At 41.6% G+C, this 12,235-nt stretch overlaps 1 protein-coding gene across 2 annotated transcripts in view; it reads left to right on the forward strand.

Moving 5' to 3' along the window:
• MKX (mohawk homeobox) overlaps positions 1-12,015 on the forward strand; it is a 64,052-nt gene extending 52,037 nt beyond the window's left edge. The window contains exons 5-6 of one of the 2 annotated variants that reach the window (XM_060247920.1): positions 10,187-10,220; positions 11,207-12,015. In XM_060247920.1, the coding sequence (XP_060103903.1) occupies positions 10,187-10,220; positions 11,207-11,393 (221 nt within the window). In that variant the 3' untranslated portion in view covers positions 11,394-12,015. The remainder of the gene's footprint in view (positions 1-10,186; positions 10,221-11,206) is intronic. The other variant, XM_060247921.1, reaches the window with a different exon arrangement.
• The last annotated feature ends 220 nt before the right edge of the window (positions 12,016-12,235 follow it).

Genomic DNA, 12,235 nt, shown 5'->3' on the forward strand with positions numbered 1-12,235 from the left:
GGAGAAATCCTTGAATTCCACTTTGTTAGGAGCTTTTGCCTATTTACTACCATTCAAGAGAATCTCACATCTAAAATGAGCATTTTTATCTCTTACGAGAAACTGATTCCAAGGCAGCACACAAACCCACTTATTTACCATTTGCAGCGTACTGATTCCTGGTGAGAACAAATACCATGTACTACATTTCTCTGACATCTGTGCTGTTTAATTACTCACCCAGCGCCAGATAAGTAGATCATTAAAAAAAAATTACAGACAGTACTTGAATTGAAACAGGTGCTTGCTAGGGGAGCTTGTCTAGACAGCAAAATGTTGCATTTTTTTAATGGAGTTACAAAGATACTTGGTAGCAGCCTGACTTCTAAAGCAACATTTAGGAAGAAAATGTGTCACCATCTCTTTCCCTTCTCTGCCTTCCACTGTCCTGCTCTCTGCCTTCCTGCCCCCACCCCATCTGCAATTATCATATTGTGTTTTTAATGGACACTCTAAATAGGCACAGTGCTTTGCAAATTGCCTTTCATTCTGTTTTGTTTTTGTACCCTGCTTTTTATACCCCATTTTTCTCCATCTCAAGATCCAAGGGCAAGTTTTTGTTTTTATTGGTGTATGCTGAGGAGGGGGAGACAAAAGGACTGGAGTGGTTCTCTTGTTCTGAAACATTTTGTGTGAAGTTTTAAAACCTTTTGGTTCTGTGTGAATGTAAGGTCTGCTCCCACATCCTGCTAATAGAAGTAAATCACGTTTTACGGCTATAATGTCAGCATTAGCAATAAAATATGGCTCAGAAATCTACTCCCTTCCCTCCTCATTCTTTAAAAAAACTCAGCACAATTGGAATCTATAATCCTTCTTATCCTGGCTGCATTTAATTTTAACCTAAGAGCCTGTTTCAGAGTTTAGAAGCTCTCTCTTACCATTTTCTAAAATGAGAGAAGACAGAACATTACCCTTGCCTGGATTATTTGGAATCAGAGTAAAAGTATGACTCTTGGTCATTTGTATTTTTTGTATATGTTTCTGTTGTGTTGAAGGCATTTCACTGTAAGCAGCAAATGCATTTGGGAGTTTGGGACACATTGGCTGCAGCCCTTTCCCTCAGCATGTTACTGTATGTATAGTTTGCATGGGAGGAGCAAATGTATTAATGCGTAGCATGTCTTGCCTGCATTGCAGGTAATAGAAAGATACGAAACCTGCTACATACTGTGTACAGAAAGAGAATGATTTACTTCATGGTCTGATCTGTGGTAGTTGAGTTTGATACAGTTGCAAATTTGGTGCTAAATTTATATCATTGATTATCTAAGCTTTGATTAAATTATTATGGGGACTCATTTTTCTTCATCCTATACAGGAGGTTTTGGCCTTGAATTGTGATTTGTCTGTTTCCCTTAGAAATTCCATGGGACATAGTTGTGTTGCATGATGTTGCAGGGCACAGAGGGGAACAAGATCCAGTCAAAGGAATACATGATCAATCCGAATGTTTGAGGACCACTCCCAGCTGTTGACAAATTAGCAAAATATGATCTGAACAGTTTGCATAAGAAGGAACTGTTTGGTTCAATAGTAAACTATCCAACCCCAATCTCTGTTGAGTCCAAGTTCAGTTATTTATTAATTCCAGTTCAGCACCTTCCTTCAGCACCCTCTGTTTTGAAACTCTTCAGCTGAAGTACTGTGGGTTTTATTACTGAATTCCAGGGAGGCTGAAATGCTCTCGTTCATTTCTGAGGGTTTCTATTCTGAATGGCTCTCTCATCCCAGTCTCTAAAAACATGCTCTTAAATTCATCACCAGATTAGGGCCACAAAAATGGTGTGTTGCGGAAAATTCTCAAGAGCTGCACTTGAAATGTAGAACACTGTGCACTTGGAGATTCCAAGTATATTTTAGAAGTTTTGGATGGCTTTTGGTGGCCAGAGTCGGACAGCTGGGGAGTAGGGAAAAAAACTAAATAAAAAATGAATGTGTATCGTTCATTCAAATGTTTTATTTTTAAAGCCCTTTTTTGTACCTTTTCTATGGGCTATGTATTTTGTAGCCGCAGACACATATTTTCCTTGTGTACATTCAAGTCATTTCTGTTTAAACAATAAGACTGCATGAACTCAAAGTTAACTCAATGTTGCCTTTCACTGTCTTTCTACAAAGTTCTGTATTGCGTATCTTATGTATGCCTTTATACTGTGGTTTGGAAGAACTGTGAATAACCCAGCAAATTGCACTACATCGCCACTAAATCATCAATGTAAATTCTGTGTGTCATCCAGCCGCGTCCTACTGTTTTCTTCTTCCCACTCTTTTTCCTCCTTTAGATTATTTAGAAACTTTGGATCAACATAGTTATTTCCAAAAGCAACAAAAGTCAGTTCACACGAGATGGGAAGAGAAACAGTTGAGAGGCCGTGTGCCAGATTTGATATGAAAATCAGAACCACTCAGTGAGCTGCCAAACATCTGACACAATATGTACTTTACATTCTCTGTCTTCTGAGCTACAGTCCCCCTTTTAGGCTCTTTCTTCTTGAAGAAGCCAGTGGAAAAAAATTGTATGAACTACTACTGCTCTGAAGGATGAGTACACTGCTCAGTAGCAGAACACATGCTTTGCTTGTAGAAGATCCCATGGCCCATCTCTGATATCTCCAGTTTGAGTAGCAGGTTTGGGTAAAACTTTCTCCTGCCTGAGACCCTGAACAGCTGCTCCCACTCAGTGTGGGCAGGGGTGGAGCATCTAAAAGTGGATAAAAGAGGAACTTCAGTTGTGGTGGCATTCTGTAAATTACATGAACAGGGGCAATATTAGCCACAGGGCATTTGAGGCAGCTGCCAAGGGTCCCTGGCTCTGTGTGGGCCCCCAACTACCTATGACCTGCTCCCCTAATAGATGCCCCCAACTGCCTATGACCTATTACCCCAATCTGGAGTAGTCATGGCCCTGCACCCTCTAAGGCTTGGGTAGCCAACTTGGTGACACAACACCCCTGGCTTGCACACAGCAAGGGATGCACCTTGAGCCTGGGGTGGCCCAGATTATGGGGTAGGGTGGCGTTTTCACATGACCCTACTTGGATTTTTTGCCTAGGGCTCCAGAATCACTAAGACTGCCCTGTCCTTGAACATATGAAACTGCCTTATGCCAATGGTCCATTGAGCAATGCTTAGCTAGATCAACTAATGCCAAAAGGTAGCTCATCTGTGCAGGAGGCTTATAAAATACCATCCACTCTGGGGTTGGTCCTCTATCCATTTTTATATATTTATTTAGGCAATTTCTATTCTGCCCTTTCCCAAAACAGGCTCAGGATGGATCACAACATTCTAGTTCTCCACTTCCTGCCTTTGTAAGCCTCTCTCATGAAATGCATGCAGAGGAATTACCTAGGAAGTAATTGCTTCTAAAACTGTAAATGGGTATGTTGTAGAGGAATTGTTGACACTCATGAAGAGAGAGAGACATAGTGAATGTGTATAGCTCCATGGCTATTGTTGATGATGTGACACTTTTGTGGAGCTGAAGAAGGCTGGAGCAAAGAATGGCAGGAGGACCTGGAAGAACCAGGTGAAAGCATGGACTGATTTAGCCTTGTCCCAGTCTCACACTCCTCTTCTCCGCGGGGCTTCCATCCGATTTCACACAATCTGCCCCAGGGCTACAACTCGCTCCGCCTCTATCAGTTTTTAAAAACCAGTTTTTAGAGGATCTTGCTTGCCATGCAAAAGAGGCAGAGCGAGTTGTAGCCCTGGAGCAGCTTGTGTGAAATCAGATGGAAGCCCCACAGAGAAGAGGAGCAAGAGACCAGGACAAGGCTAGTGGGGAATCGGTCATGATTCTGCCCCTGCCCTAGCAATAGCGTTTGTTCTTGCCCATTGTTGAAAATATGGTGAACATATGAAAGAGGCTGGGGGAATCCTGACAAAGGAGCTAAGGGGAAAGAATACTTTCTTTCCAGTCTTGAAAGGTGTTGGAATGGAGAGCTGAGAAGTGCTATACGTGATTGACTTACTAAACACCCAGCTTCCAACTCTCTAGAGAAGCCATAACTCCCTCTACATGTGTGTGCATCTATGTCTATAAAACTGAGTATCTGCTGGCCACTGGGTCTCCTGACCATTCCATAATGTTGAACATGTAGTATTGTCAGCATTCCCTTCTGATTATCAACCATTTTTGTAAAAGCTTTTTCACAAGAATCTGCATTGCATGCCATATTCTGTGCTCCCTGGCTTGATATGAAGCCCAATCCTCAGTATGTTACTCAGAAGTAAGATTTATTGGGTTGTATCCTACGACTCCACTTTCTCCAGCAGAAGAGGCTCATCCTCCATATTTAGCATACATTTAGGAATGTGCATCTGAAAACAAATCAGTGCTTTTAAAAAACTGAATTTCAGGAAGGGATAAATACTAGTATCCCAGGTAATTTGATTATCAGTATTCAGATATGGGTTCTCCCCTACCCCCAAATGCTAGCATTTTGAGATGTTATTCCATATGATAGAATCTGTCTGTGGGGGCTGGGGTGGTTGTTTTTCAAGCGCATGATACTGAAATTGCAGAGAAACTAGTCCTGCTTGTCTAATGAAGACTTGCCAAGTTTTAACTAGATCAAGAGATCCAGTTCCATGGGCCCCTGAAAAAGGTACCCCCGGACATCATTGTTTCCTATAGGTGGGAAAATTCCATTCTTTCTGCAGGGCAAACAAGCCAATAGCCAAACTTATAAGAGCAACCAGTAGGCCAAACTCTTCAAACTGAATCAACAAGACCAACAGAACCAACATCAAACTAGAGTCTCTCACCAGAACCATAGACCAGTGGGGCAAGCCCAACAGAATCAATTTCAAATGAGAGAATCCAAGCCAAAGCAACCTGGCAAGCAAAGACCTGACAAGGAGGCTGACACAGAGACATTGTTCAATTGAAGAAAAACAGTCCTGGGTTTTTTTTTAAATGCTGGCCTCAAATTTTCCTGTATATTCCCTGAATTTTTTTCAGGATCCCTTTATTGGTATTCTGAAAAATTCCAAATACCATCTTGTCATCCAAATAGATTCTCTCTCTCTCTTTCCCTCTCCCAGAAATATCCATATGCACATCCATAAATGCAACCCATTATATTCAGTGAAGCTTACTTTCAGCTAAGCGTGTATAGGATTGCATCTTTAATGCCAGAACATAAACAAAACAAGTCTCTTACTCCTCTCCCCTTTTTAAAGCTTTTATACTGGATTTTCAAGCATTAGCTTTACAGGTGGAAAGAGCTCTGTGAAGGTTTGGTTTTAGTATGCCATCTGCTGAACACACGTATGGAAAAGGCTTAGGTGTCCACAGATTGTGGGTATCCTGAATATGTTTTTTCTGTCTGTTTTAAAAGCTCTGTCCAGTCTTCAAATTGGCAGGTCAGTGTTTTGAAATAAGTGAAACTGCTCCTGTAGAGTTGCACTGCTCCTTCGATGAGCCTGACAGGGGCATCCCAACAAGTGGTGTCCCACTTTGTTACAAAAGATTGTCCTTCACAGCAAGAAACAATCAGGCATGTCCGGTGAGCCTAACACAGGGATGTACAACTGGTGGCTGAATGGCTTATTTAACACATACATTATTTAAACCAACTGTGGTATAATTCAAGGCAGCAGTATCCCATTGTTTAATTTATTTGCCTAAATCCCGCTGTTTCTTTGTACACAGTTAATGTTCCTTGGAGTGGTCCAGAAGGCATATACACATGGAAGAAGAGTTTTGCTGCTTCCTCAGGAGGCAGTGTGAATGATAAGTCTGCAAGGTGCTATTTATTCAAGGAAATACACTGGAAAGTCATCAGGGGGGAAAAAAGACTACACTCTCTGTCCCTTTATGCTGTATTTTGTACACAGAGCACACAAAGAGGCTATTATGCGTGCAGCTGAGCTGATCATTTCCCTCTCTTTGGGAGAATCTTCTCACCATAACCAGGAAGAGGAAGATGTTTTTAAATGTGAAACATGAAACCACAAGACATAAAGAATGACAGAGAGGTGCTTCAGTTTTGCCCACTTACAATGTTGCACATAAATATGGATGCTACTCAAATCCGGAACAATGTAAATTCTAGAAGCTGATTCTAGAATCCCCCACCACAAAGCTGGGCAAGCTTTTCAGGGGGCTTAAGGATTTCAAAAAGGAGCAAGCAAGGCTAAACTAACCCCTTACCCAAAAATAACAGGCCAGGCTATATCCAAGTGTTAAGTCTCAACATGGGCCTAAGGTGGTTCGGCCCTGATTCAGAAATAATCTGAATTTACAAGACTATTTTGAGACACCTGAGGAAAAAACATAGAAGGTCGAATTCCTTCCAAACTGGACATTCTCTGTAAAGACAAGGAATTAAGCTCTTCCAATGCCCTTGGTAGGATTTTCCTGGTTTGTAAACACTGGCTATGAGCATGGCAACATTAATGCCTGTGCAGAGCATTTGAAGTGAAGATTGGCATATAATAAATATGTGGCACTGAAAAATGACATGAGGTGACTTAAGCTACCATTGACTAATGACTAATGTCTTGGCATGGAACTCTACATTTTGAATATTGTTGTATGCTGCAAACTTCTATTAATAGTGTGTAGAATTCCAATAGTAAGAGATTTATAATCCTCTTGGAAGCAACAGGGAACAGGCATTCTAGTCTTATTAGGTGAATGGTGGAAACAAGATGAGGCCTTCCTAACCAAGGAAAAAATAGCACTCCCTTGGCATTAATGAAACAGTGAGGTTTCCTGGAGGCAAGGAAAGCACAAGATGCTACAGCCGACAACATTTTTCGCCTGTTTCATAACAGGTTCTTTGATCCTCAAGGCATCTAGAAAGAGATCACTTTCTCCTTCAGGGATGAATGGCATCACTCTAAGAGAATGGCCTCTCTATCTTTTCAAAGTAGCGGCATCCTGCAAGATGTGGAAAACTCACAATTTCAGCTAAGTGAGCACAGTTACGATGGCCCCCAGCTCCTTGAAAAATCCGTCAGCTCACTGCTGCATCTCCAGTTGCACACTCTTGATCTGGAGAATAAGATTTTTCTGTGCTTAATTTCACAACTTCAGTGGTGCATATAACACTCTGATGAGAGCACACAGCCCCATCCTCCAGTGTCTTTAGAAGACCACGTCTGGATGTGAGGGTGATCTGGCTGTAACATCTGTCACCCCATTGATGACAGATGTTGGTTGATGACAGCCAGGGTTGGTTCAGCTAATCTGGCTGGCTAGGCAGGTGTCCCCTCCCTCGCTCCATGTGCAACCCTCCCAAAGCTGCACGTTCTGTGGAAGAGGATGACCATCCTAGATAGAAGGAGTGTACCATTCTTTGGTCAAGGGAAGACTACATTCAGTGCTGCCATTTTTAGTGTGGTTTTGTTTTTCCCCCTCTGATCCTGCTTTAATATGTCCTTTAATTTCCTTGAAATGACGATGAGCTGCAAGCTGAATTTGTCTTGCTTCAAAAGTAGTCTAACACCTTTGTGATAAGTACAACTGAATGCCAAGCCACATTGTTGTATATGTTTAACACATACAGGCACACAGGGAGAAGCATGTTTTGGAAATCTGGTACAATAAAACTTATTCGTTCAGAATCCCAGTTGCCTCGGTCCAGCTCTAGTCTAGTGCCATAACTCAGATGTACAGCCAAATCTGAGTAACATTCATGATGAGGATCCTACCTAAAATTTTTGCACATTTATAGAAGTGCAACTTCAACCCTCCTGCCCCATGGAGACCAAATGCCTCCCGGAATGCTGCTCTTGGGGGGGGGGGGGATAAGAGATCACCAACAAACAGTGTGAGGAGGGAGTTGCAGGTCTGCTGTGAGATGGGAATGGGAGGATCAGTGGAAAATTTAGAAAACATCCAAATTGAACCACTTGTATTTCAATAAAATCTTATTTCTCTTTATTTTTCACTTACAACAAAACTTCTTTTTGCAAATCTATTCTCTAGAAGTTTGTCTAGTACAGGGGTGCCAAATATCTGGCCCACAGGCCAGAATCAGGCCCACAGCACTCTTCCCCCTCCCCTCACCTTTGAAGCTCTGAGGCTAACACAGTTCTCTGCTCTTTCTGTCTTGTCGTTGCCAGCTGCAGCAGGAAGCAAAGTTGCAAGGAAAATGTGGAATGGATTTTCCATTAAGGTCTCTGTACCCAAATAGATAGGGCTTAGAGACCTTAATGGAAAATCCATTCCACGTTTTCCTTGCAGCTTTCTGTGCTGCAATGTGTTTCAATGAAGTAGTAGTAGAAGAAGAATTGCAGATTTATATCTCGTCCTTCTCCCTGAATCAGAGACTCAGAGCGGCTTACAATCTCCTATGTCTTCTCCCCTCACAACAGACACCCTGTGAGGTGGGTGGGGCTGGAGAGGGCTCTCACAGCAGCTGCCCTTTCAAGGACAGCCTCTGCCAGAGCTATGGCTGACCCAAGGCCATTCCAGCAGGTGCAAGTAGAGGAGTGGGGAATCAAACCTGGTTCTCCCAGATAAGAGTCCGCACACTTAACCACTACACCAAACTGGCTCTCAGTAGAGATCAGTTTCACTTTCAGCCTTCCTGTTGCCAGCTGAAGCTCATGCATCCTGGAGCTGTGACCTTGCAGGGATAGCACCAGTTCATGGAAGAGGTTTTCAGTTGTTTTTATGAGTCACTGATTGGGCCCTGCCTCCTTCCAAATAGAAGGCATGGAACATGTGAAAACAGCAGTGAGCTCTCCTTTGGGTTTAACAGTAAACCTGAACCTGTTTGCAGCAACCACCCTTCAGTTAATGGTTGCTGGTGAATTTTATTTCAACTAAAAATAAATAGATTTCTGTCAACTAAAAATAAATTTCTATCTTAAATTGCACTTTTCCCTTGTGCCAAGTGAACCAATGTGGCTTTGTTTTCATATAATTTACATTTCCTCATTCCACTTTCCTCATTATATTTGCACAGTGCTCCCGCAGGTGCCAAGTTCTGTTAAGAATAAATGTTAATTTTGCATTGATTGCAAATGTTATATATGTGATGTAAAATATGCAAATGGTATAAAGATGGTACAAAAGAAACAAATGAATTGGGAATCCTTGTTTGATTTTAATTCACAAAAATGTAAGTGCTGCTTAACTACCAGAAATTTTGGAAAATGCTGCCACAACCATATTTTTTTAATGCCTAAAGGAAGAATCTTCATAAGTTCTGTAGATATTCTTAGCTTTAAACTGTAGCATTCTGTAGGGATAACTACGGGACACATTTCTCTCACTTGCAATCTACTATTTGCTTTGCCAATCACTTTGCATGATGCCCCAAGCAATTTAATTTATGGATTAGAATGCATTTTCAAAGAAAAATGTTTCACATCAGTGTACGCTGGTGATGAAGGGTGTTCAGTCACATTCTGCTGCTCAGAATGCATGGACAATGGATGCCCTTCAGTCCTGCCTCATTCTGGGTTGCTTCAAAGGGCCTTTTCTCTTCAGATCTATTCAGCCATCCAGGCTGGCAATCTGGGCTAGAGCGCTGAGCAAGACACCCTCCTTAATGTGTGAACAAAACCTCTGCTCCTTCCATCCTAGCTGGGTTTGATTACACTCTTCACTTGGTCTAGGCTGCCTTTCTTCAGTATTATCTCCCCAGCCTCACCAACAAGCTTACTTGGTCTCTGATTTTGCCTTCTTACTGAAAACATTAATTTGGGATAGTGTGTCCCCCTTTCCAGTGCTACAGAGACCACAGATTCTTGAAACCTCTAATGTGGAATCTTCAGAAGAGGGTCACCACAGATATTGGGGTATCATTGCACTACAGCAGTCATTTGCAAGATTTCACCCAGTGACTCCACAAAATGGTTGTCATGAGCTGTTGGGGCCAGTCACAAGTTGGGAAGCTGTAAACCAAGTATCCTCTTATGACAGAGGTAGCTATTGTTGGTTGGTGCTTCTTATATACATGAAAGTGATACCTTTTGGTTTCTTCTAAAGCACCTCCTATTCCCTTATGAGGTAGAGGAAGGCCAGGAATAGCTTCTTGCCTTTGTTGAAGAAACAGATGGATGTCAGGAAACCCAAGGCTGATCCATTTGTGATCACTGGGTTAATGGTATTTATTAAGGTCTCTGGTCTAAAAGCCTAAATAAAAGCAACATTAACAGGTTTATTCTCTCCTTTCAGAAACTTTGGAGAATGGAACTAACAAGTGTGAAAGGTGAGTAAATATTGCCTTTGCCGTTTGCATATCCCCAAAAATGAATGTAAGAGCTAGAAGGTACAACCTGATGCTTTGTTTGCAACCAGCTTTAATGAGCACACAGCAGGATCAGTAGGAATATATATGGCCAATTTGGGTTCTACTTGTTCTGTAAAGTCATTGGTTCTTACCTGGCTCAGGTAAGAAGTGTACTCAAACAGTCATATTTCATTTTCTTGCTGCTCTGGTGCTTCAGAAAAATTACATCTTTGCTATTTTTTGAAAAGTGGGAGAATGTTGGTTACAGGAGCCAGTTTGGTGTAGTGGTTAACTGCGTGGACACTTATTTGGGAGAACCGGGTTTGATTCCCCACTCCTCCACTTGCAGCTCCTGGAAAGGCCTTGGGTCAGCCATAGCTCTCACAGAGCTGTCTTTAAAGGACTGTTTCTGTGAGAGCTCTCTCAGCCTTACCTACCTCACAGGGTGTCTGTTGTGGGAGAGGAAGGTAAAGCGGATTGTAAGCCACTCTGAGATTCAGAGTGGAGGATGGGATATAAATCCGATATCATTTTCTTCACTTTCTTCCCCTTCTCCTTCTTTCTTCTTTCTTCTTCCTGGTTGGCTAATGTGCTCATTTTATCAGAATGTTAGAAATGCATGCCCCCTCCCAACAAATTATAATAAATAACTCTTCTGTGCTTCTTTCTTGAATATTAAAATTGGAGAGTTAAGGCTGCATTCAAAAGGAAGGAGGCTCACATGTGAACCCAGAAACCTGTTGGGTTCAGGCATATTTTAACTTAGCCCCATTGTTTACAAGGTCCAGTTTGCCTTATCTCTTCCTTCTATTGCCCTCTTGTGTCTGGTTTTGTTAGAGACAGTTCTTTTTAACATTTGTGTTGTGTGTTGTATTACTTTTAACGCTTTTCAATATAACTTAATAGCAATAGTAATAATTGATAATAATATGTACAGATAAATGTTTCTTGTTGCTTGATTCTAGTGCAGCTAACAGAAAGAGATCAAACAGAGATGAAACGTACTGGAAGGAGATCAATGCAGCAATGGCCTTAACAAACCTTGCGCAAGGAAAAGACAAACTGCAGGGAACGACCAGTTGCATCATTCAAAAATCATCACATATATCAGAAGTAAAGACTGTCAAAGTGCCACTAGTACCGCCGTTTTAGAGAGCCGATATATTTCTTTTGCTCCAAGCGGACTTTTGTTCATGCCGTAGCATTCCCCGTAAACTCAGACTCGGTGACCTGAAGCGAGTGTTGAAAAAAACTGGTTCCTTTCATATCATGGTCAGTAAAAAGTAACAAAGAGTACAGTCCAATGGGAAACTGTCCTGTTCAAGCACCACAGATATGAATGGGAACTATGTTCCTGCATGGCTCCATTCATTTTAGTAGTGCTCAAGCTGGACAGCTTCCTAAGGGATTTTGCCCAGTTGTGATCATAAAGAAATGCTCCCGCAGGTGCCAAGTTCTGTTAAGAATAAAATCAGTTCTATAAAGGACATGTAAATAATGGGGGGGGGGGCTTTCCCACATTTTTTGGAAAAAATTGAACTATTAACTTATTTTATTGTATTAATCAAACTGCACATTAAGCGTCTGCATTGCTATAACACGTAAGTGCCTTGCTTTCTTACAATAAGTTAGAACGTGGGCTCAGCCCAAGACAGCTGTGCCTCAAAGTATCAATGCCATAATGCTTCACCTTTGCATGTAATTCAAAATGCATCCTGACCAGTTGAAAGCTGACCTCAGAAAAGGGAGAGAGAGTAACAAGCCTCAAACTGTTACCTGCCTTCTACAGATTAGAGACTGGTAAATCTTTGCAATGAATTCACTACATCTGAGTACAGAAAAGTCCACCCCTGTCTCCCAACACTGTGCACAATCCTCCCATGTGAATTTTAAAAATTGCTATGCATGTTTTGGCTTTTCTGCCTGAATTTGCAATATTTTTTAAAAAAATGCCAAAATAATTGACTTTGATAAGTGCAATACTGTAAAAAAGA

Source organism: Heteronotia binoei, chromosome 10 (assembly GCF_032191835.1).
Source record: "Heteronotia binoei isolate CCM8104 ecotype False Entrance Well chromosome 10, APGP_CSIRO_Hbin_v1, whole genome shotgun sequence".
Classification (NCBI taxonomy): Eukaryota; Metazoa; Chordata; class Lepidosauria; order Squamata; family Gekkonidae; genus Heteronotia; species Heteronotia binoei.